Here is a 26,230-nt window from a genome sequence, read left to right on the forward strand (position 1 = left end):
ACAAGCCAATCTACAAAGCGCTGTTTGCTTGCGGATTGGCTATTTCCGTTATTTCCGGTGAAGTAAAATGGGTCTCAAGTGGATAAGAATGGAGACACTGCATACTAATATGTGAGCAGGGTTGCTTGTGTCAAAGTGTAACCCAGTTTCCCTGTCTGTCCGGCAGCGCAGTCCTTAAAGATGTCATCCTTCCTTCCCTTCTAGCCCATATAGAATCAATAGAGCTGGGAGCCAGTGAGCAGGGCTAAATAGAAATATTGTTCAGGGGAAGTGAGATGTGAAAGAGAGAGTGGCGGGAGGTGTGTGGGTGACGTGTGTGTGTGTGTGTGTGTGTGTGTGTGTGTGTGTGTGTGTGTGTGTGTGTGTGTGTGTGTGTGGGGGTGGGTGGATGGATGTGTGTGCGTGTGTGTGTGCGCGTGTACGTGTGGGGATTTGTGTGTACGTGTGTCCGTTCTTGACAATACGTGATGTGTGTGTAGGTGTGAGGGCATGCATTTGAGTGTGTGTGCCGAGTGTGCACGCCGCTGCACGGTCGTGTGTGTGTGTGTGTGTGTGGGTGTGCTTTGCTATTGTAACCCTGCTGATTGGATTGTGTTTGACAGATATGGAGTCTGGAGAGCGGCTGGCCTCCCCTGCGCCCACCCTGTCTGCTGCTGCTCACACCTCCTCCCCGGCGGCCTCCTCCTCCTCCTCCTCTTCCTCCTCTTCGTCATCCCCTGCTCCCCTCCACTCCAAGAGCAGCCTGGCCCCCAGCCCCTCGCCACTGGGATCCACCCTCAGCACCTCTGGTAAGAGTTACGTTCTCCCTATGTGCCCTGATAATAAGGATGATCATTGGGTCCGTCCCCACTGCTTTGGGGTATTGTTGTCGCTGTATATGTGAGTGAGTGAGTGAGCGCTGTTAGTGCAGCACTCAGGGAGTAGTTAACCAATTTAGGCCTGACGTCAACATTTAAAAAAAAGTTTTCTAAATCATGATAATTTCTGAAAGATTTGAGGCACATTTTAATGATTTTTCAAAAATAGCAGACCTACAAGTTCATGTTTCTATTATGTCAGTGGTGCCCATCTGAAAACATGTTGTTCCATGCAGCGACCCGCCGGAAGTAAAGACTTGAGTTAAAAAACAATCGCTCTGAAATATATTCAAAGATTTGCGCCACATTTTCACAAATTTTCAAAAATAGTATAACATAATGATTAAACCACCAAAAGCGGTTCCCGTCCTGAATGGGTCTTGCTCATGGACACTTCCACACATAGACTGGTGCTGGGGTGAGAACCAGCGACCGTCTGTTTTTCCCTCCTTCCCTCCGTCTCTCTCTCCCTACCTCCCTCTCTCCCTCCCTCTCTCTCTCTCCCTCCCTTTCTCCCTACTTCTTTCCCTCCCTCCCTCCCTCTCTCTCTCTCTCTCTCTCTCTCTCCCTTTCTCCCTACTTCTTTCCCTCCCCCCCCTCTCTCTCTCTCTCTCTCTCTCTCTCTCTCTCTCCCTCCCTCTCTCTCTCTCTCTCTCTCCCTCCCTCTCTCTAACTCACCTGTAATAAGATCCAAACACAGAAGCAGAAACATACCAGTGTTGTGACTCTTCTACATGTAACTATAACATACAAGTGTTGTGACTCTTCTACATGCAACTATAACATACCAGTGTTGTGATTCTTCTACATGTAACTATAACATACCAGTGTTGTGACTCTTCTACATGTAACTATAACATACCAGTGTTGTGACTCTTCTACATGTAACTATAACATACCAGTGTTGTGACTCTTCTACATGTAACTATAACATACCAGTGTTGTGACTCTTCTACATGTAACTATAACATACCAGTGTTGTGACTCTTCTACATGTAACTATAACATAACAGTGTTGTGATTCTTCTACATGTAACTATAACATACCAGTGTTGTGACTCTTCTACATGTAACTATAACATACCAGTGTTGTGACTCTTCTACATGTAACTATAACAACACTGCTGCGTGTGTTGACCTTTATCTCTCGGCCGTGTTTGGAATTCTCCTCGTTTCTCCGCTATGGAAAAAGAAGAAAGGAAAAAAAAAATCCATTAATCGGAAATAGCTGACTTTCCTCCCAGTATTAATTATATAGTTATTTTGCCGCTTGCGTGCATGCGTGCATGCATGTGTGTGTGTGTGTGTGTGTGTGTGTGTGTGTGTGTGCGTGCGTGCGTGTGTAGGGATGTGTGTGTGTGTGTGTGTGCATACACCTTTCTCCCCGCTACGCGGCTTTTTCCTGACAGCTTGGGTTGCAATTGAAAAGCTGCTGCATTAATGAAGCCCAAACAATTAGGGGGCTCTTTTGTGTGAGAAACACACACATGCTTGGCCACGTCTCCTGACAACCTCCAGCTCTGGGGCTCCAGCTGCCTCAAAGTCAGGCTCAGCACGACACTGTGTGCGCGCGTGTGTGTGCGCGCCGCGCCGTGCACGCATGCTGCTTGTGAGTGTGTATGTGTCCCTGCCCTGCCTGCATGGTTTAACATTTGTCAACCACTCAGTGTCTGCTCAGCGCCGTCCAAGCATCCAACCCCCATCCCTCTGTGCATTGGTCAAACCCATTAGGAAAAAGGGTGTGTGTGTGTGTGTGTGTGTGTGTGTGTGTGTGTGTGTGTGTGTGTGCGCGTGTGCGTGTGCGTGTGCGTGTGTGTGTGTGTGTGTGTGTGTGTGTGTGTGTGTGTGCGCACGTGTGTGTGTGTGTGTGTTTTTCCACATCTGTCTTGTTTAAGTATGTGAATAATTTGCGTGTTTTCTTTTCTTTTTTTTTCATCTTCTCTTTTTTTTTTTCTGTACACACATGCTACGCAAACATTACTCTGAACAGGAAATAGACAGTGTTGCTTCTGGACTCTGATTGTGATGTTTTCCCTGTTTTATGATGAGAGAGAGAGAGAGAGAGAGAGAGAGAGAGAGAGAGAGAGAGAGAGAGGGAGGGAATGAAGGAAAAGCCATGTGAAGCTGCTTGTTTGTGTCCCCCCTCTCTCTCTCTCTCTCGGTGTTGCTGTAAAGAAGCGGCCATTAGGAGCATCTCCTTATGCATTATACATCCCTCTTATCCCTCTGTGCCGTTACGTGTGCTCACATTTCCTAAGATAAGCAATTTTGGCCCAAGCGTCAAATAGAACGCTGAGAGGCAAAGCGTTTCAGTTGTGAAGTTCTGAAGTGCTCATTGAGACCTTTCTTACCTCCACAGATGCTAGCATATATCGCTGCTGTCTGGCAGAAACCTTCAAGTATGTCCAAATCGGCTACTTTTTAACCCATTTTGACCTGAGATCAGATTCTAAAAATGTCTTCTACATCCTGACAGTTTTCTGAAAAAGCTATGTTTCCATGTCAGTCGTTCTTCGATTTTTCAAAAATAGCAGACCTACAAACTCGTAGCTTGTATGTCTGCTATGCGCTATGAGCTCATAGCAGACCGCTATGAGCTTGTAGATCTGCTATTTTTCAGTAGCTAAAGCATAACATAGTGCTAACACCACAAGGGGTTCCCGCCCAAAATGGGTTAATAGGAAACGGAAAAAGTTAATAAAAAATAAAATATGGCATGTTCCAATGAGTCCAATGTAGTTATTATTTAGTCACATCTCTTGTTAATAATACTTTTAATTGATTAAATATTTCTAAAACACACAGCAACCACTTTCTTTAAAAGCAATTTCTGTCTTGACGCGTTTGTGAGCTTTTTCATCTGCTATTTTTGCATGACACCCTCGTACGACGTAGAAGTAAGGCATTCAAAGGCATTAAAAAATTATAGTTTGAACCTTAGTTTAAAAGATGGAGATTCAAGGTTTCTGCCTGACACACACACACACACACACACACACACACACACACACACACACACACACACACACACACACACACACACAATAGCACCAAACACACAGACGCCAGGCTTATCACATATCGTATCATATCATGCCCAGCATCACCGAACCAAAGAGTAAGCACATTGTCAGCTTTGTTACAGCATGACTTGTGTCAGGTGTGCTGCGTAGGCAGGTAACATTTAATCAGGCCTTTGCAGGCTCTTTACAGAGATGCGGTATCTTCAGAGAATAAGGAGGCATTGATTCAGGGTTATTTTGCCGATGCGAAAAACACTCGAGAGAAGAAGAAAGGAAAATCACAAGAACACTCAAATGCCCAAGGACAGCGTGTGGGATGGAGGCTGGAGGTGGTGTTAACTGGTATAACGGGTTGGAATACTGGCAGAGGCTGCCTGTCACTCGATGGGGATATGACTTTGAGAATAAAAGCTGATCGGCGTTCACTCGCAGTGCACGCTCTCCTTCTGGGATCAACTCATGGAAGCAATTAACTTAAATCTGTCTGTGGAAATTTGATTGACTGCTACAAACAACAAATTAATCCCCCCTCGGCAGCATCCAAACATGAAGAAAGCAGGCAGTGCAGTTTGTCAGAGTGAAGGGAGGATTGAAACAGAGGGAGAGAGAGAGAGAGAGAGAGAGAGAGAGAGAGAGAGAAGCAGGTAATCCTAGGTATGTCTTTGCAGCTTGTCTCTCTCTTCGCGTTTTCAGATTTAATTATTTGCCTACTGGAAGCATACATTAATATTGAAAAGGCGTTTGCAGATGGCACTTTGTGTTGTCTGGGAGCAAAGTCTTTTCATGTGCGTGCGTGCGTGCGTGCGTGCGTGCGTGCGTGCGTGCGTGCGTGCGTGCGTGCGTGCGTGCGTGTATTTGCATAGGGTGGGTGTGTGTGTGTGTGTTGGGTGGGTACTTCACCACAGGCAGAAGAGGATGCTGTTGCTGGCCTTTCTTGGGGTTGCATTCTTCATCGTTTATCTCCGTATCCGCTGGCTGACTTTGGCAAGGCAGACACTACATATTCAGCATATTATAATGACATTCACAAGGCGGATTTTGCTGTCTTGTGACAGAGAGGGGCCTTGAAGCCAACACAAAGCTGTACACTTTCAAGCATCATACCACTGCCTGCTTTTGTTTCTCTCCACACATAGTCACCAAACTCTTTGATTTCTACACAGAAACGGCCTCTGACTTTTAAAGATTTTAAGATAAGAGTTACGATAAGAGTATTCGATTTTGGGCTGAAATATGACTGGCAGCAACCCGCTATATGGAGATATTAAAGCATCCTCTCTTTGTATAATTAGATCTCGGACTGCATTAGCTGAGATACTCTGTATTCCATTAGGGTGGTTTTTTGTATCGTGTGCAAGCCTGTAGTAGTTTGACATTCTCACACGCGCGCGCCGAACAACACTTTCTTTTCTTCAGTCATCAGTTTTTTATGCATGTGTATTACCTGACTCGTGCAGGGGCACCAGGCAGCCTCGCTCTCCTTCTCTGGAATAGAAAATTGAATTTGCATGAAATATGCCCAGACCAAATTGCATCTGACTGTGGGAGAAGGTAATACGTAGCAGTCGCCCCTGCCAGAAATGATTGTGCTCAGGAAAATGCTAGGCGATGATGATGTTGATGAAGTATTCTTCTGGGCTGAAATTGAATACCAGAAGAACAGAAAGGCTTTACTTTTTTTATGCTGCTTATACTACAAAATACCCTTTTCACCGACCACAAATGGCTCATCCTGTCATTGTCACAGGGATGCATATACTGACACAGTTTCTTTCTTTTTTTAATGTATATAAATAGGTAAATTATTCTACTTTTGGATTGTTCCAAACTCCTATTTGCTTTCTATCTGGGATCAAATGCTTCAAAGAAATAGACAGTCTGTCATAGTCCTCACAGAAGCTGCTGTTACTGTACATGTGTTTAAATAGTAAACACTGCTATCTTGAGGAAAGGAGAGAAAGAAGAAGAAAATGAAAACGTTGATTCAGAAGCAAAATGCAGTTGTTTCTCCTTTCTTCTGTGTTCAGTTCCCCTACAAATATGTCTCTGTATTCCTTAAAACACATATATGTTATAGCAAACAACAAGAACACAACGTACACAAGCAAACCATTTTCACACTACCCAGTAAGTCCCTGTATCAAGATCTTGCTGATTTAATTCGAGAGTGAATGTGTTCTCTATGCAATGAAACAAACCCACACTTTGGTAGTCAAAGACACAGCTTCAGCATTGTTCCCTAATGGCATCATCAAGGCAGTCTGGCAACTCAGACACTTTGTGCTCTCAAACAACGTAATACGAATAATGTGGGTTATTTTATGGACTAGATTTGTTTTATAGGGCTTGGATTCTAGTTAGACATTCTGTTAAAAACAAACACAATCGATTGCCTTGACTTATATCCACCACAACATTGCTGTTCCCATCTCAGCACTCACTGGCCTGTCTCTCTCTCCACTGTCCTATCAGCTAAATGCTAACAATGTAATAAAAACTCACATCCGTGTGAAGTGAGGGGTGCTCTTATCATCATACATCATCTCATTGAATCACAATTTGCGTCCTCACCTTCGTCTTCAATGTTTGTGTTTACACAAATGTTTGTGTTTACACAAACACTCAAAGCTGTCCATTCATTGTCAATAGCATTCATTGTTTGTGTTAACACAATGTTTTTTGTGTGCACGAACCCTCAAAGCTGGTCAAAAATGACAACCTCACCACGTCCCTTCAGCTCTGCCCACATAATACAGAGGATCTGTTGCAACTTGTTGCTTTGCATCATTTGTCCAACGAGTTGCTTTGCCAAAACTGCTTTCATGCAGGATGTTTTCAATTCCTCCTCCTTTGTGTAACTCGCAGGCCGTCTGTTTGGGGCAGCAGGAGAGCAGCCCTTCATTGGCTCCACAATGTCAAGTGCCTTCCCTCTGATCAACCACCCAGCCTTTGGAGCCATCTACACCACTGGAGCAGGCAGGCCTGAGTTTGGAGGACTGGGCTCCTTGGGCATGTCAGTTGCATTAGCTGCCCATCCCCAGCTGGGAGCCTTATCTGGTAGGACAGGAGCACTGGGAAACCAAAAGCACTGATTGATTACTGGTGGTGAAATGGTCACATATCTAAACTCTTCTCTTCTCTTCTCTTCTCTTCTCTTCTCTTCTCTTCTCTTCTCTTCTCTTCTCTTCTCTTCTCTTCTCTTCTCTTCTCTTCTCTTCTCTTCTCTTCTCTTCTCTTCTCTTTCTCTTCTCAGAGTGGTGGCGGGCTGCAGAAGCTCATGGGCGGGGAGCGGCTGCCTTTCTCCCTCCTTTCCTTGGCCTCCCTCCGTTCTTCGCCCCCCACATCCATCCCAACCACAGCGCCAGTCCCATCCAGAGCAGGACGCCCAGCAAGAATATCCGCGCCCCCCCTAAAGGTGTGATGCAGTTATATCACTTAATACAGGAAATGGGTCATTTGTTCTGCTCTCACAACTCTTTGTTAACCAGAATGCTGATGTTAGAGACAATTTCATATCTCTCTCTCTCTCTCTCTCTCTCTGACTCTCTCTCTCTCTCTCTCTCTCTCTCTGACTCTCTCTCTCTCTCTTTCTCTCTCTCTCCGTCTCTCTCTGTCTCTCTCTGACTCTCTCTCTCTGTGTCTCTCTCTCTCTCTGACTCTCTCTCTCTGTAATAAAAAACAAGTTCACAGATGAAACAAAGCACTGCATGTCATTTACATGTTGCATATAGTAGCCATAACATCACTGCATATTGCTTATTGATCCATGATGTTATAAAACTCATACAGGAAATGAGTCATTTGTTCTGCTCTAATGACTCGAATGCTAATGTTAAAGAGAATTTGTTATCACTGGCTTCATTTATATAAATAAATGCATACATATCTACATGCAAGCTTTGGGGCAAAAGGGGGCAAAATAAAACCGGTTTTGTGTAACGTCTTGACATCACAGCCTTGTTCTGAGATGCAGGAAATAAGGTGGGGTGGGGTGAATAGCGGAGGAGTTGTAAAATATGTGTTTTTTGTTTTGTCATCACAGTTGAGCGTGCTCTTTCTTTCTGCTGTTCCTCTTCTCACTTCATTCATTTCCTCCTCTCCCTCCACCTAAATCTGTTTTCTTTGTCCAGTGATGAAATCTCTTCTGTAGAGAAGCTTTTAATGACTCTCAGTCCTCAGTGGTTTGGTCAACCTCTCTCTCTATCTCTCTCCCTCTTTTTTTCTCTCCTTTGCCTTCCATCGTTCTCCCTCGTTTCGGTTTACCCTCCATTTTCCTTGCTCGTTTAATTTAACAGTATCTTTTAATTTATCTCTTATTATGTCAACCACTCATGTTGAGCCTGTGCCATGTGCAGCCTGCATGTTTGATGAGATACGTGGATAAATCAATATTTTTTTTTTGTATTTTCTTTTTGCATAATTCCATTCCATTCTGTACCGAACACCAGATATTTCATTAGTCTTTGTGACTAAAGTCTGTTCTTGGAGGAGATAGGGCTGATGACGCTGTAAATCTCTTTTATGTTTCTAGGGGTGAATGGCGCGGTGAATGGGAGTGGGGTCTCATCCCCCATCACACAAACAGGGACCTATTCTGCCAGTCCAGCCCCCATCCCTGTGCCCCTGAAGCCAGCCAGCAACCCAGAGCCTCCCAATAGCCACCGCAACAGCCCTCAGATCAACCCAGCAGAGAGGTTGGAACTACAGCCCCGTAAACCTAAAGACAAGGTTAGTACTTTGTAAATACTGTACATTTGTATTGTATTGTTTTAAATACCGCACGCTCGCACGCACTCACTCACGCACGCACGCACGCACGCAGGCACACACGCAGGCACGCACGCACACACACACACACACACACACACACACACACACACACACACACACACACACACACACACACACACACACACACCACACCACACAGGATAATTAATAATAATAAGTTGCGGCCAGCTCTCAGTTAAATTGACTTCTCTGCTTTGTCCTGGACACAGAAGCCTCGCAAGAAGCAGACAGACACCTGTGGAGTGAGCAACAGTGACTCGGGCACATCGTCGGACAGCTCGAGCGACGGCTCCCTCAGCAGTGACCTGGAGGACCTCGCGGAGGACGACGACGACGACGACGATGAGGAGTTTGATGATGATGACGATGAGCTGTCTGACTCGGAGAAAGAGAAGCGGATAAAGAACAAGTTGAAGGTAAAGCCCCTGCAGGGACAAAGACATTTGGAATTTGAATATTAAATACATGCTTTAATGAATCAAACTTATATTTCTTATTCAAATAATGCAGCGATTCCCAACCTGTGGGTCGGGTCCCACTGGTGGTCCGTGGGAATATTGCAAATCGGACCCGAAATAATTTGAAAAAAAAAACTAACAATGTAAAAGAAAAAAAAAACCTCATGATACTTATGTAAAATTGTAAGTACAGTATTATATACTATAGGAACTTAAGGTATACTATGTGATCCAAGCCATAACACAACTGATTGATCATTGAAATAAACATGCTCTGCAAACACACGCGGCCCACCCACCTGACCACTTAACAAGGCAGACGAATGCCCAGAGCTACAGGGCAGGGTTTTTTCGCTCTATCACTGGTTAATGGCTATAATCGCCTCACAATTCGGTAAGAAAACGGCTGGTCCGGAATTCTCCTTTAAGTGGTGAGATGGGTGGGCCATGAACATTTTCACGATTGTCAAGTGGGCCCTGAACCAGAAAAGGTTGGGAACTGCTGACATAATGTTTGGATCAAAGTGATCCCAATCGGGTTTGGAGTTTTGAACAACCGAACATCTGAATCTGATCCACTTTGTGGAGTTCAACGATTTGAACGCTTTGGCGAAAAACAATTGTGACATAATGATGATGTAATGAAACTTGAATGAAACTTTACATTTAAACCCTTTTCATGATGCAGGCTGTGGTGCCAACCTCTGGACTGACAGGCAGACCCAGGACAGACCCCCAGGGCAAGAAAGACAGCCAACCCCACTACTTATCCTCCAATCCCCCAACCCTGGTGCCATTACCCCACTCCCCCTCCCCCCCTGTCCTTTCCCAAACGGCACCGCTCGCCCTACTTGGCTCCAGGCCCTGGGCCGAAGGACTGCAGCAGCACTTCAGCGTCATCCAGTCCACGGGCCTGGCAGCCAGCTCCAAGCCCCTGGCCCTCCTTACCCACCCCCGCTGGGAGTCTTCTCCCTCCGCCTCCCCCATCGCCCTCACCACGTCCCCCAAACCCCCCAAGCTGCTGGCCTCTTCATCCCCACAACACCTGCCCCTCTCCCTCTGCTCTTCCCCCAAGCCTCTGTCGGTTCCCTCCCCGCCCCGCTCGGCGCTATCTACCTCCCCAAAACCCTTCGCTCTGACCTCACCTGTAGCTAGCTCGCAGAAGCCTTCCCTGAAGCCGCCTCAGCATGCTAACAAGGCCAGCAAGAAGAAGCTGCTGGAGGCCTCGCTCGCGCAAATCAACGAGTTCAGACTCAAACAGCAGGTATGGCCACTGTCCTTGATAACTAGAACCAGTAGCATAAACCTATATCCTGTTTTATTGCTACCCCGAAAATGGTACATTGGTAGAATTACAGAATTACCCAGATATAAATGGCATTACATTGGGGTCAGTAGCCTCTGCATGTCAAACTGGGGGTCCTTTTCAAATGGGGTCTTGCCCTGAACATTAATTTCAGGGCAAGACCTCGACCTTGCGCGTGCCGACTCGGCCCCCAGCCTGGTACCGTAGTCAAAATATGGCCCTTGAGGAAAATTAATTGGGGAACCCTGCAGTAGGGTTTCTAAGTATACAGCTACAGTGTATATAGTGAGAGCATGAATGAGCAATGAAAAAAATGCTTTTGGACACAACTCAGGTTGCTGTTAATTACTGTACGTAATTACTGTCGAACAATTCAATTGTGTCAGACCAACGTAGTAGGTAGCAGATCTACAAGCTCATAGCGTGGCACCGAGTGCCGCGCTATGAACTTGTAGGTCTGCTATTTTTGAAAAGTCGTGAAAATATGGCGCAATTCTTTGAATATATGTTCTTTCAAAGGGAACGTTTTTAACTCAAAGCCTTGCTTTTGTGGGGTCCCTGGAACAACATATTTTCAGATGGGGTCAGCGGCCAATTACATATATTTTTGGGGGTCCTTGACATGAAATGTTTGAAAACCGTCAGGATGTAGAAGACATTTGTAGAATCGTTCCCAGGTCAAAATGGGTTAAGTGAAATTTAATTGTCCTTACCCCCAACTCATGTGTCAAGTTTGTATTGAATTATAATGGGTAGAGTAACATATTATATCATATGCATACACACACAGCCTGATCACAATAGTTTCACATCACACTACTGCTCAACTAACAGACAGGCAGACGGTGGTGATTACAATACACTGAATACAGTCTGAGAGACTGCCATTTTAACTCTCCTACAGTAGGGTTCAGCCTGATAATGTAAACATTGATATTTTGAGCCTCATTACCCTGCTCAAGCAGACATTGCATTTGTTTAAATACATTAGGGTTTCTGGTCAGTTAACATTAAATTATGCAAAATATTGCCATAACCTTTTTCATATTAAAGTATAGTTGCTGAAAATGTTATGGAAATGAAATGAATTAGGATTGAAATATTCAGTGAAAGTCTGTATTACTGTTTTGTTTCACCAGTAGAGAGAGAGAGTTTTCTGAAAAGCCAAATTCCTCCGGTGGTTTCGGTTCTCTACTGTATTTCATGGTCTGTGAAATTGATTTGTTTCACTTCATATCACATCTAGTTGAATGTGGATGTCAAAGCCTAACCTGCGTTTGCTTAAACACAGATTGAACCAACCTTGCCCAACAGTGTAAGAAGCCAAACATGCTATAGAAACCCAGACGCATGAAGATAACGATGATAGATCTGCTCAAATGTGGAGACGAGTAATCACAGTTCTACAGTGAAATTCTTGTCTGTTTTCCTGAACATTACCGGTTTCAATGCGGCGGGGTATTTGTACTGTTCTTTTTGTCTTTCAGTATCAGGCGTATGCATGCACGGCTAGCTGTTCTACTGTTAGCCATTGTAGTTTGTCACCTGCTCAAACAATCAACAGTGATGCAAATCGACAGCTAGAGCAATTCCACTTTGTCTCTTTTCTTTTCTCATTTCCCCCCTTTCTTTCCCCCCTCCCTTCCCTCCTGCGGCCCGTGACTGACTCCCTCGCTCTCTCCCTCACACTATCCCCAGTCTCTACTCACCCATGGGCAGGTGCTCACAGCCGAGCGGAAGAAGCAGCAGTCGGCGTCCAACAAGTCTCCCAGGAGGACGTCTGCATCTTCGACGCCACTGGCCCCTGTCCCGCCTCTCGCCCCGAACAGTCACTCCAACCTCTTCCTCTCCAGTGCCCTCCTAGGGCTCCCGGAGCCTCACCACCCCAACGGAGTCATCCAAAGCACCACTCAGGACACGCCGCTGGCCCTCATCACCAAACCTCGCAAGGAATCCTCGTCGCAGGGCAAGCCACTTCCGTGTGACTCTGACACTGCGTCCATGCCTGTTAACCTGAGCAGAAGCAGCAGTCGGACCCTATCGCCCGCCCAGGCAGGACCTCTGGCGCGGCCCGCCACTACCTCACCCCATGCCACAGGTCATGGATCCAGAAAGAACAAGACCCCCAAGGTTAAGGCACAGGCACCAAGCATGGGGCTGGGCCATGGTCAAGGGCTGGGACCAGTGGACCCCATGGCTGCCTGGAAAGGCTTCTCTCAGAACCATCTGGTTCAGTCGCTGGTGGACTTATTTCGGGGAGGGGAGACGGGCATTGGGATTCCCGGGGTCGGCATCCCGGGCGTCGGTATCCCCGGGGTTGGCATTCCTGGGATTTGCATTCCCACAGCCGGTCTCCCCGCCAACAAGGAATCAGATGACTCTGGGGACGAGGACGATGATGATGATGACGACCTTGAGGAGGATGAAGATGAGGAGGACTCAGATGATAGTTTGTCAGGTTGGCACCTCTTCTAGTTTACCATGCTTTTTATGTAATATAACGAACTGCCGTCAATACACACAGCTTCTGACTGCAACATATCATACATATCAAACACAGATAATTTACTTAACACATTTAGATTGAGCAAATCTGTGCATTTCCTGCATAGTCATTAAAACGCTACCTAACTGACCTTAATTGAGTGAAAGCTTCACTGCACTGGAAAGAAGTAATATAAGATATAGATATTTAAATCAAGTTTAAAGCATTTCAAGTTATCCAGTGACTTCCTTGGATAAAAATATGTTTGGAAAATGTTCGGCATATGAAGTATTAGACCACGGGTTAACATGCTAGGCCACCGGTATAGTGCTTTACGAACTGTAGCAAAACCTTCCCTCTGATCTCATAGGGCTCGATGCCTTGTTAGCCTACAGACTGTACCATCATGGTAGTAGTTGCATTAACCACTTGCGTCCTGGTGTCCTTGTCAGAATCGGACAGCAACTCGGACAGCGACATCTCCGGGAGGAAAGTGAAGGATCTTAAGCTGCTGCCAGCAGACTCGTCGTCGTCATCGTCATCGAGGAAGGAGAAGACCCCTCTCAGGCTAACCAAAGGCCCACAACTACTGAGCACCTCAACCAATCACACAGCTACCAGCTGCTCTCCTCTCAACCTACAGGTCATCAAGTCTCCTGCCACTGTGACCAGCTCCGGTGCCTTGGCCTATCACAGCTCTCCTTCCTCGTCCTCCTACTCCCTGGCCAGTCCTCATGGTAATGTGTTGTATCTGTGTTCATTATTGGTTTAGGACGTTGCTCATGGGGTTTCTGCCCTCTACTAGTTTTTAATTCATTTCCATATGCCCCACGATTGCCCCACTGGAGGCTCATAGGATTCTACTTATTGTCTGCATGTGTGTGTGCGTGCGTGAGTGCGTGTGTGCGTGCGTGAGTGCGTGTGTGCGCGCGTGTGTGTGTGTCCGTGCGTCTGTGGTTGAGTGTTCCTGACATTTTAGGAAAAACAGTAGTGTCCATCAAAGCAGATGATTGTGTACGTCTACGCATGTATGGGGACACATTTGATTTAATGGCACTCTCGAAAGCCTTAGGCTTAGTGTTAAGGTTGGATAATAATTATTATCGTATTAAGGATTAGCTAAGTATCTGTTGGGGTTATGGTTACGTTAAAATAACCTTTACATTAAGGGTTAGGCATGTATCTGTTGTAGGTTAAGGGAGGATTTCACCAGTGTTTTTGCTGTGTAAATTGGTCATGTGATAAAAACAAGACCTTGACCTTGACCTTGAACAAGGTTAGGCAGATATCTGTTGTGATTCAAGTTAAGGTTAGATCTGTTATGGTTACGTTGAAGGTAAGGGGATATGGAATTAATGCAAGACCAATGTACTCGTATGCGCATGCATGCATACACATGCACACGCATGCACACGCACGCACGCACGCACGCACGCACGCACGCACGCACGCACGCACGCACGCACGCACGCACGCACACACACACACACACACACACACACACACACACACCAAGATACAGTGTCCTGTATCTTGGACTATGTAGAACATGGCCTCTGCTTTCAAATAGCAGATTGTATGGCATCATCCCCAGACAACTGGGAAAAAGAAGGTGTTATTTTTAGTCAGGCAGGAAGAAGGCGGCTTACCCAGAGCTCAGAGGTCCTGTAGGGGCATGTCCAGGGGCCTAAGAACCCTGACAACTTGTTTGGCAGTACTGCAAGGATAGGTTGATTTCCTTCCCTTCCCTCTGTGCTTTGAGATTACCCAGCTCAGAGAAAAGAGGACGCACGCGTTTAGCCTGCCAGGAATGTTCCAGGAGGCATTCCAATCTCTCCTCCATTTAGCTAGCGATTTTCCTTTGTCTCCTGCTTGTCTTTAGTGGCTAATGTTCAATTCATGGCCAACGCATGACTTAAACAATTCTCTAAAAATGAAATGTCCCACTTTTGGCTTTGAAATGTGGTCTTTTTTAAGTGATGGGATCAGATAATATGGAGTGTAGTGAACGTTCTTGTTGCATGGTGTTGGCATGAAGAGACTTTCTCATTTGAGTCAGACTAAGGGCCATTTATTAAATGTGAAATCCCTGCCAGACGCTACTTACCAATGGTCACATCTAAAGTATGCTATCTGTGTGTGTGTGTGTGTGTGTGTGTGTGTGTGTGTGTGTCTGTGTGTGTGTGTGTGTGTGTGTGTGTGTGTGTGCGTGTGTGCGTGCGTGTGTGTTTGTATCTACAGGGCCTATATTCGGTTTTATGATTATGTTTGGGGGCTCTGCACCTTTGAGCGTGTTTGTGTGTGTGTGTGGTTTCCAGTGATATGTTGTGCTGTCAACCTCATGGCTGCTCTCTCTCCAGGCTTAGGGAAGAGGAAGAGGGTGATGGATGAGAAGGAGCTGATGATACCACTGGAGTTGGGGTATGTACACTGAGAGAAAACACACTAGGACTGACACCGTGTGTCGGATCCATAACTCCGTTGCTGTCGGGCAGAAACCATGTATCTCCACATTTGGACTTTTTATGTTTTTTGTTTCGTAAATGATAAATGAATGCCCTACGTCTTCATACAAGAGTGTTGTGCAAAAGCAGTGCAAGTAGCAGATCTATAAGCTCACAACGCCTTGTGATACGAGGCGTTGTAATGGTTCAATTTAACCGATGACAATTATGATTAACAAGAGCTTGTGACTAAATGATAACTACAGTACATTGGATCCTTTGGATCACAGTTTCTCTACTTCTTTTTGCCATTCCCAGAAAGGTTATGGTTTTGGACGTCCAAGGTTTACGCCCAACAGTGACGATATACTGTATACAGTATAGTGTACTGTGTATACTGTTCTACAATATTGTCTTGTGTTAAAGGTGGCAGAGAGAAACACGAATCAAATCGGTGGCTGGGCGGCCGCAGGGCGAGGTGGCCTACTACGCTCCATGTGGCAAGAAACTAAGACAGTACCCCGATGTGATGAAGGTAAGGTGCCGTAAGCTTGTCACTGACTGCACTGCAGTGGCATAACGCAGCCATGATGCATGGGCAATGTATTGTGGCAAATCATGAGCGCCGTAGCTTGTAAGAGGGATTAGAGTGGACTGAATAGAACATGGGGAACATGGTGCCTCAAGGTGAAAAGAAGATAATTTATGGGATAGGATATTTTTGCTAATAGTTGCTGACAACACTACACTGCCCATCCTCATTGCCCAAACAAACGCTTGTGTATCATGAATTTTAGATTAGCTGAAAAATTACTCCAGCTGCATCCCCCCAGACATTCCCAGACACAATTAATGAGAGATGACACTGTTTCCTTCATTTTCCTCAACCACTGCACTACTTCTCCTCCGCCTTAGAAAGAGCTTTTTAATGGTCAACGCTGGGATGCACAGCCTGAGCCCTGTTTAGACAGCATCTCATAGACATTACTTATCTGTAGATCTGCCTCATTAAAGCCACAGGCGCGATAGTGCTGCGCCAATCTTTGATTTTAGTGTTCGAATGTCACTAGTCGGTCATTTGGCCAGTTAAAAACTACCACATACTGTAGCAGCAGATAAAGGAGGGCCCAAGTTGTGCAACCCAAGGTCAGAACCATTTTGTCCTTTTAAGAGCCTTTGCTGCAATATGCTTTGGATCCCTAGCTTTTATGATGATTTAGACCTGCACAGAAAGACCTTTCTTATACTGCTATACCCATCAAGCTTCCCTTCCCAGTTGTTCTTTCAATGTCACACATTTCAACGTTTTTTCTGCCTTGAAACATTTTGACCAATACCATTTATTATTTTCTCTTTTGTAGTATCTATCCAGAAATGGAATGAGTGGCATCACGCGTGGTAATTTTAGCTTCAGTGCAAAGATAAGGGTTGGTGACTTCTATGAAGCCAGAGATGGAGCCCAGGTGACTGTCTTTCATGTCTCTCTCCTAGTTCATCTTTCCATAGAAACTAAGTAGTTCTGTCAGGGCCATGGATGGACATCAGCCTCAGTAGTTCTAGTTGCTGTCAGGGCCATGGATGGACATCAGCCTCAGTAGTTCTAGTTCATATCCCCTCTCAATGTGCATGGGGGAAATGCAATAATTAGCTGACATTACTTCCACAGGTGACCAGTCATGTATGTCATCATGTTATGTGTGTGGGAGGCACAAAGATAAAGCCAGGGGGTGGGTGGTTGTGAAGTGTTGGGGGCAGCGTAGAAAAGAGAACTTCAGACAGTATTGAGAGGCCAGCCATGCAGCGACACAACTTCATCTTACTGTGGACAAATGTAATAATAGACCAGTACATTGTGTGGGCATGTACAGTATGTCTTTTAGTGAGTTATTCAACTAGATCTACTGACTCTTTTTCCTAACCCAACAAAGTAATGTTCTATACATCCAATTATCATTGTTTCACTATCTACTGTAGCTGTACAGTTATATATTGACAATACCAAAAGTTTCTTGTAAAGCACAATTTAGTACAGTATGGTGTACAGTACACCATTGTTTTTCCTCAAGAGTTGATTTATTACTACCCTCCATCATGTCTCTCTCTCTCTCTTCCCCTGTTCTCCTACCAGGGTCTCCAGTGGAGCTTGCTGAAGGAAGATGAGATCATTCCTCGTATCTTGGCCATGGAAGGTCGTAGGGGTCGTCTCCCTAACTCGGAGAGACAGTCGGGGTCTGAGGGGGGTAAGGGTTCCCGACGGAGGAAGGGTCGCCCCCCTAACGTGGGCGATCCTGTTGCTCCAGAGGGCCCGAGCGCCAGTGAAGTTAAACTTTTGCGCAAACTGGAGGCCCAAGGTTAGCCAAGAAAAATAATAATCTTATATACTGCATTATGTATGTGTACTGTATATATACAGTGTGTGTGTGTGTGTGTGTGTGTGTGTGTGTTTTTACTTACATTCCAATAAACGTATGGCATCTCTGGTAGCCCTGATTTATACACATCCTGATATCGTTCTGAAGATTACAAGCGTGCCTTTCTGAATGTGAATAAACCAATTCATTTATAAAAACAAGACGAAAAAATACAGTGTGTGTGTGTGTGTGTGTGTGTGTGTGTGTGTGTGTGTATTATACTGTATATAAAGGATGTAACTAGTCTTGTGCTTAATCTCTTGTCCATGTGTGTTGTGTTTGTGCAGAGATAGCCCGACAGGCTACTCAGATGAAGCTGATGAGAAAGCTGGAGAAGCAGGCTCTATCCCGTGCTGCCAAAGAGGCTCGCAAACATCAAGGTACCCCCCCCCCACACACACACACACACACACACACACGCACACACACGCACACACACACACACACACACACACACACACACACACACACACACACACACACACACACACACACACACACACACACACACAAATGTTACTTTGGAAGTGAATGGCGGTCGGATTGGGCTGGAACCTATCATATCTCCTGTATGATGTGTCTATGACAGTAGATTGGTCCCATGAATCCAGAGATACACATGGAGCCATGCCCTCATTAGACCCCCATAGTCTTTTTCTTCTTTGTTGTCTTCTACACCTATACTTCTCCTTCTTCTAAGTCTGTGTCTGATTCTTTGTCATATATTCATATTTGGTATTGTATCATTTTAGCTGAGATTGTAAGATACCGCATCAACCGTAGAGTTGATGTAGTGTTTTTCTGTTTTTTTTCCATAGCTATCATGGCAGCAGAGGAGAGAAGGAAGCAGAAAGAGCATATCAAGATTCTCAAACAGCAAGTGGGTATTGTTTATGCTTCATGTGTACGATGCCATTTCCTTTACCCTTCCACATGTCCTGCCACAGTCAGTACTCGTACGTGTGGCGGGGACGACTTGTTTTTGCTTCTGTGTTGTTGATCCTCGGTTTTATAATTACCTATCATTAATGCAGGCACAGTTTTTTTTACTGCAATTGTGTGCCCCCCTCCATCCCACAAACCTCACATGAATGCCAGTGACGTCTTTGAATTGCTTTGCGCAACAAGGGTGTGTTCCCCATCTCCGAAGTATTAAGAGATGTGTTCCCCATCTCCGTATTAAGTATTAAGAGATAGTGTTGTTTTCATAGGAGAAGATCAAGCGTATTCAGCAGATACGGATGGAGAAGGAGCTCAGGGCGCATCACATTTTGGAGGTACAACGTCTGATGCGGCCGCACCTCTGATTAACCCATTTTGGGCGGGAACCCCTTTTGGTGTTAGCATTACGTTATGCTTTAGATATTTAAAAATAGCAGATCTACTATCTACTATCTGCTATTTTCGAAAAATCGAAGAACGACTGACGTAGAAGACATTTTTAGAATCTGATCTCAGGTCAGAATGGAAAACTGTCAGGATGTAGAAGACATTTTTAGAATCTGATCTCCGGTCAGAATGGGTTAAGCAGAACATTCTGGAATACGTAGCTGCAACCCCTCAGTCCATAGTGTTACCAAAGCCCATTACTCAACAGTAGCATATTGTATTGGAGGGAGTTGCGTCTTCTTAGGCATAATTCCACATGGAACTAATGCTAAATTGGTCTTGGTTGACGTCCGTTGAATATTAAAATGGCTGTCGCTGCCTCTTCAGACCTTATTTAAATTGGACAGAAAAGTCTTTCTTTTCATCAGACAACAGTAACAGTTTAGCATAAGTGGGTCGGAGGGGGGGGAGGAAGGAAAGGTGCTGTTTTGCACACACAAGCATATACACACACATGCATGCAAACACAGGCACAACTACACACAGGGATGCACAATTACACCGACGGAGCTTCAAAGTGTTTTAGCAGGGCTAAATCAAATTTGAGTTGACACGGTTGGCAAGGCACTCTTAACCCATTCAGCACGGGGAACCCCTTTTGGTGTTTTAAGCATTACGTTATACTTTAGCTATCTACAAGCTCATAGCGCGGCACTCGCTTGTAGATCTGCTATTTTTGCAAAATCGTGAAAATATTTGAATATATATTGTTACAGAGTGAACGTTTTTAACTCAACTCTTTGCTTCTGGGGGGTCCCTGGAACAACATATTTTCAGATGGTGGTCGGCGGCCAATTACATATAATATTTGGGCTCCTTGACATGAAATATTGAGCACCACTGATACAGAAACATAAGTGAATCGTCCTCAGGTCTAAATGGGTTAACGGGAGACTTCAACACATTCACAATTAATACGTTTAAGTGATACATTATTCATTCTCTGTTTTACAAATTCTGACTGGCATTCAGGAGCATGAAATCTTCCCTTAAAACCAAAAAAGACCACAAACAAATCATTTAGAGTGCTGCGAAGCAAAACGAGCTGATTGATGTATGTGCGTTTTGTGGTCTCCGATGTCCTGACTGTAATCTGAATTCATAGGCCAAACGCAGAAAGAAGGAAGAAGTTGCCAGCGCCAAAATATTGGAGGCTGAAAAAAGGATAAAGGTTTGTTTGTATTTTCAACAAATCCTTCAGATAGAACATGAAATTTAAGTACGTGCCACTTAAATATGCACACCTCGAGGCAATGAAATGCTCTTTTGTTGCTCCAAAAATCACAAATTATTTCATCTTTACATTTACCAAAGTATTGAACTTCTTTTTCCATTTGAGTTGTAGCTGACAATGGAATTAGAGCCATACCGCCTTTCAAATGGGCCGCAATCCCATCACGCTGTAGTGATTTTCATGATGTTGGCAATATGAAAGCATATTGATTTTTCCCTCATCTTCTCTTGCTTCCCTTCAAGGAGAAAGAGATGAGGAGACAGCAGGCAGAGATTCTGAAACATCAGGTATGCATTCCCTTCAATCTGCAAAGCCTCTTGAACATGATAGATATTTCTCTATTAATACTCTATATCGCTATACCATACTTCATACCTCACTTGAATAAGAATTTACAGGTGTGTGTGTGTGTGTATGTGTGTGTGCGTGCGTGTGTGTATGTGTGCATGCCTGCGTGTGTGTGTGTGTGTGTGTGTGTGTGTGTGTGTGTGTGTGTGTGTGCGTGTGTGTGTGTGCACGCATGTGTGTGTGTGTGTGTGTGTGTTAGTGTGAGTGTGTGAGGGACTGAGAGTATGAACTTGTGTCTGTGGTCTCTATTTAATTAAAATATTCATTATTTCTTGTTTTTTTTGGGGGTATCAAATCCCATGCTTTATTGGTACTGGATATTACTTCTGTCCCATAATACTTTGCCAACTCTCTCTGCCAGGAGTTGGAGAGGCATAGACTAGATATGGTATGGGTATGTTTCTTTTTGTACATCTAACACCTGCATCGTGTAACTGGTTGTGATATGGTTGTCATAGCAATGCATTACGTGTAGCACTGGCTGCCGTCATACTACATTCTTCTGCATGGCTTTCCAGCAAAACCAACAATGAACGGGGGGGAAAAGAGTCAGAACACTGCCTCCATCTGCTTGTCCCGAGGGACGACTGACTGACCCTGTCACGGTGGTCAGGCAGCTTCTGTACCACCCCCCACCCCACCCAATACCCCCCCTACTCAGAATGCATTGCAAAGACCGCTATAGCCGATCCACTCTCTCACTGTCTAAAAGTGCACTCAAGGAGTTTCCATCCAATATATATATATTTACTATACACACATTGTCTAACTGTTGAATTGAAGTAGCTCTGTGACTCGTGAGTGCTTGATGATTTGGGTCCAGACATTTAGCTTGTGTCTTGTCTGTCCACGCATCTGTCCTGCAGTCCACGGGGTGCTGGACTTTTAACACGCGCCATCCAGCCACCCTGTCATTCACTGTACTCTGCACAGAAAAAAAGGAAAAAAGAAAAAGAGCTGCCAAGAACCGTTTTGTCTCTATGGTAGAATCACCTTCGGCCTGGTTCCCTCTCAGGTTTGTGACTAGAACAGCCGGAGCCCCATTTGGTTCCTTGCAGACCCTCCACAGTCTAGATAGAATAACAGTTGTAATATTCTGCCATGGAGATAAATGTGGTTCTATGTAGTGTTCCTTTTTTTTCCCTTCTTTTTTTTGGCCTGGCTGTCTTGCTTATAGCTCGTCTCACTCATACATACAGTTGCAGCTGAATCTAAGGGCCGTGTCTGATTATCTGTCTGATGGTGGACTGTTTGCTGAGTCAATCTTTGACTCAGAACACCATAAAATGGTGAAATGCTAAATATCGGAAAAGAAAAACTTGCAATTGAAGGGTGTAATACCTAATTGTACAAAACGTGAATGGTTATGACATGTTCTCACAGTAGAGATATGATTGGACATTAGACAAATCCTGACGCTACAGATCTCATTATGTTTGTTTACATTTCCTTAGACTGCTACCGCTAGCATTCCATTCTCAGATGAACTTGAGTACTATGGACCCAAAGCTCCTTTTTACTGAGGCGTTATCATCATGTCTGTTGATTTCATAATAACTAAGTTCCTCATTCCCAACCCATTTCTCTATGCACTGGAAATGTCATTGACAAGGCTAAAAAAAGGGCGGCAATTGGGCCTTTTCAACCACACGAACCCTAGAATTCCTATTCTGGGCCCTATTCTGGTCATAATAGGCAAGCATTCCTCAAAAATAGGCAAGCATTTGGCAAAACAGAAGAGAAGAGATGGGCCCTAGCCCTATTTTCGCCAGTGCAATACCCCTTATCGCTAAACATCTTTGCCGTTTTAACATTTTTGAATAGTTCTAATAGCCTATCTACAAGCTGTGATGTGTTGATGTAGATTGGCTAGTTGATCGATTTTAAAATGTTTTCAAAATGGTTAAAAAATATAAAAATAAATAAAAAAAGGCAAAAAGGTTTAGGGATAAGGGGTATAGCATGGCGAAAATAGGTCCCCACTTGGTGTAGAGGGAAAAAGGATGGGACCAAGTAAAGACCCCTGGAGTAACATGGTCAACAAAGGATAGTGGTTAACTGCTATAAAGAAACATGAAATGAAATGATACTCTGTCATTACTGGTCTCCCATGTCTTTTTGTAGCATGCAAACCAAACCAAAATTATTAAATGTGGCATCATCAGATAGTATAGCTGATAGACGTCCCTGCACATACTGCAAGTTGTTACTGCCCAAAGTGGAACTGCTCTTTTCTGTACTCTCTGCTTTTGTTTTTACATTCCCATTTGTCGTATCCCTCAGACATACACATTTTTAGAAAGATTGATACATTTTTGATCGATGGAACGGAATTAATCATTTTTCCACTGTAACGGAAACGTGAGATGTCAGAAGAGCCGTTGCAACCCGGATTTTTGTGGCTTTCGTATTGTCAGCTTTCCTTTAGACACCATCACTGATTCCAGCTGCTTCTCTTTTTTGAGCCTGTCATCACATCTACTCTGTATTGCATCGCTGTGTTGCTTTGTTTTTGGTTGTCATCGTACTTCCTGTTACCTTCACTTATGCTTCTATCAAACATGTGACATTTGTACATGTGAAGCATCATGTTGTGTTGTTTTTTATTTTCTATTTGAAGTAAGGTGACTACTGTATTTAGTGCATTATATAAATAGTTTATTTCTTTAATGAATACAGACTAAAATAATGAGTTTGTGTTCAGTAGCATATGTATGTGTATTTTTTATTTTGTTTCGTTTTTTTTGCCGTTCCAGGAGAGAGAAAGGAGGAGGCAACATGTGATGCTGATGAAGGCCGTGGAGGCTCGCAAGAAAGCAGAGGTAGGCCTTAAACATCCAACCACACAGAGTCAAACGAATTCAGCGTTCAAAGTACACTTTGAATGCACACAGTGGCATTAAACTGAATTCTAATACGGCTCACTCAGAGTCACAGAGTGAACATCTGTGTTCACACATTGCTATGAGCTGGCTCTTTGGCCACAACAAATGGGAGACGCACCAACTTTTGAGGTCTAACAAAAGATGCTTTATTCAGTCATCATCTCATACCAACTTAAAGGCATGTTGTGACAAATACAAACACCTGCACACACATAGACTGCAAGCACACACTGCTAAAATGCTAAAACTACGAGAGTGTATGGACCCATTCAGGTGAAAGCTTGCTGGCAACAACAACAAAAAAAGGACTCATATCAGTAAAGGGTACATTTTTACACTCTTAGGCATAAATTAACACTCACCATTTGCTTTGGATCAATGGTTCTCAAAAGTGGGCTGAGGGGCGCCTTGAGGCATTCCAGGGAGTACCCATCAAAATGAGTTCAAATAATTTATCCTCTTTCATTTGAAAATAGCCTATCTACATGGCCACAACCACGTTGCTTTGGCTATTTATGTATTATTAATTTTTTTTGATGAATTTTGAATATATTTTTTAACCATTTCAATAACACAAACCTTGTATGGGTCTGTGGCCAAAATACATATTCATTTTGGGGGTCCTTTTAGTGAAACATTTTGAGAACCACTGCTGTGGATAATACTCACCTGAACACCTGAACGCCTGCAGGAGCGCGAGCGCTTGCGGCAGGAGAAGAGGGATGAAAAGCGTCTGTCAAAGGAACGGAAGCTGGAGCAACGCAGGCTGGAGATGGAGATAGCACGAGAGCTGAAGAAGCCAAATGAAGACATGTGTCTCTCTGATCATAAGGTAGCTGAGTTTAAAAGAAGTGATTAATTGATTCATGTATAAATATATATATATATATATATATATATATATATATATATATATATATATATATATATATATAAATTGTGTTTCTCAATTAGGCCTATTTGTTTAATCGAAAGAGTAATTGATAGAATAATCAACAAGAAAATAATGGATAGTTGCAGCACTAAACCCATCAGGTCTACTACAAACAGTCACACATCAGCTGTTCAGGAACATGTAGAATGTATTACGTTTAATGTGCGTTGAATTAATAAAATGACTCTTTTGATTGATTTTGTGTTCAATATAGCTTTATTATGATGATTGTGATTATTATTATTAGGTGGTCTGTGCCCCCCAGTGGTTGTTGTCAAGTAATGCACTATGGAATAATGTGCAGTCATTGCACAAAATTATAAAACAACCACTGAGCAACAGGATAATTATGTAATGGTGTTTCTTTAAATTGGGTGTCCATGGAGTACACTGCAACATCCTGGGTGATAATGTAACCCTGAGAGAGTAAAGGATAACTAACCCGGCCGTTTTTTCACTCACTTCACAGCCTCTGCCAGAGTTTTCCCGCATTCCTGGGTTGATTCTGCCAGGACGTGCCGTGTCAAACTGCTTGATGTTGATGCAGTTCCTGCGAGGCTTTGGCAAGGTGCTGGGGCTTGATGTTAACACGGATGTGCCCACCCTGGGCATGCTGCAAGAAGGCCTGCTCAATGTGGGGGACAGCATGGGCCAAGTCCAAGACCTTTTAGTAAGACTGCTGTCTCTGGCTGTGTGTGACCCTGGATTGCCACCAGGACAAAAGGTAAACTGTCTGTAATGACAAATACACCATTGTTTTCTCACTTAAGAAAGGTGTCTGGGTGGTGCAAGTACCTGCCCACCACCATGGAGACTGGGGTTCAGTTGAACACATTTGTCTGCGGGTGGGAACTTGGACGGCAGCAGGGGAGGAACAGGCTGGTTGGTGCTCTTGTTGAGCAGGGAGTGAAACCAGGAGGGATAACATGTTTCTCTGCATGCATTATGCCCTCCTGGTGAAACTCCTTGCAGTCAGGTGAAAAGGAGGAGGAGCCAAGGACTACATGTGGGAATTGGCTTAATGACTAAACTGGGGAGATTATTATTATTATTTTAAGAAACTGAATCTGTTTCATCACTCCCCGCCTCACTCACCACCGTATCCTTCTCTTTCAGACAAAGACCATGCTAGGAGATCACCTGACAAATGTTGGCATCAACAGGGACAATGTGTCAGAAGTGTTACAGATGTACATGGGGGCCCATTGTGCCAACACAGAACTGGCCCTTCTGGCCCTCAGTCTGAAGACCAAGGCCTTTCAGGCCCACACTCCTGCCCAGAAAGCCTCTATTCTGGGCTTCCTAGCTAATGAGCTGGCCTGCAGCAAGACTGTCATTGGGTAAGATAACTGCAATGTACTAAATGCATTCATGTCATTTTGTTGAATGCAAACTAAAGGGTCTAAGTAGCATCTTGGGGCAGGATTTTTGATCATTATAACCAATCAAACATCAAGTGATACATGGAGTCACACGCTGATACTGTTTGTTCATCTACCCCAAATGCACTACATTTAAACAATAATACATGAGAGGCCGTGCAGTATCATGATTATATCAAAGTGTTTAAAGCTATATAGTCATGGTGCACAACTGCACAATATATCACATTCATGGTCACACAGCTCATCCTGCCTTCCTGGCTTGAGCAAGATACTGAACTGC

General features: G+C 44.3%; 1 protein-coding gene across 10 annotated transcripts in view; it reads left to right on the top strand.

Moving 5' to 3' along the window:
- LOC308318627 (bromodomain adjacent to zinc finger domain protein 2B-like) overlaps window positions 1-26,230 on the top strand; it is an 89,479-nt gene that overhangs the window by 48,704 nt on the left and 14,545 nt on the right. For 2 of the 10 annotated variants that reach the window (XM_080768243.1, XM_080768248.1), the window contains exons 3-23: window positions 603-788; window positions 6,746-6,937; window positions 7,134-7,295; window positions 8,412-8,608; window positions 8,881-9,087; window positions 9,818-10,393; window positions 12,134-12,893; window positions 13,373-13,657; window positions 15,281-15,341; window positions 15,791-15,899; window positions 17,493-17,715; window positions 18,063-18,155; window positions 18,594-18,655; window positions 18,987-19,052; window positions 20,270-20,335; window positions 20,641-20,685; window positions 21,108-21,140; window positions 23,503-23,568; window positions 24,323-24,463; window positions 25,035-25,289; window positions 25,682-25,905. In XM_080768243.1, the coding sequence (XP_080624369.1) occupies window positions 605-788; window positions 6,746-6,937; window positions 7,134-7,295; window positions 8,412-8,608; window positions 8,881-9,087; window positions 9,818-10,393; window positions 12,134-12,893; window positions 13,373-13,657; window positions 15,281-15,341; window positions 15,791-15,899; window positions 17,493-17,715; window positions 18,063-18,155; window positions 18,594-18,655; window positions 18,987-19,052; window positions 20,270-20,335; window positions 20,641-20,685; window positions 21,108-21,140; window positions 23,503-23,568; window positions 24,323-24,463; window positions 25,035-25,289; window positions 25,682-25,905 (4,007 nt within the window). In that variant the 5' untranslated portion in view covers window positions 603-604. The remainder of the gene's footprint in view (window positions 1-602; window positions 789-6,745; window positions 6,938-7,133; window positions 7,296-8,411; window positions 8,609-8,880; window positions 9,088-9,817; window positions 10,394-12,133; window positions 12,894-13,372; window positions 13,658-15,280; window positions 15,342-15,790; window positions 15,900-17,492; window positions 17,716-18,062; window positions 18,156-18,593; window positions 18,656-18,986; window positions 19,053-20,269; window positions 20,336-20,640; window positions 20,686-21,107; window positions 21,141-23,502; window positions 23,569-24,322; window positions 24,464-25,034; window positions 25,290-25,681; window positions 25,906-26,230) is intronic. The other 8 variants (XM_080768245.1, XM_080768252.1, XM_080768246.1 and 5 more) reach the window with 6 other exon arrangements.

The sequence above is a fragment of the Protomyctophum bolini genome (assembly GCF_963924005.1).
Source record: "Protomyctophum bolini genome assembly, chromosome: 1".
NCBI lineage: Eukaryota > Metazoa > Chordata > Actinopteri > Myctophiformes > Myctophidae > Protomyctophum > Protomyctophum bolini.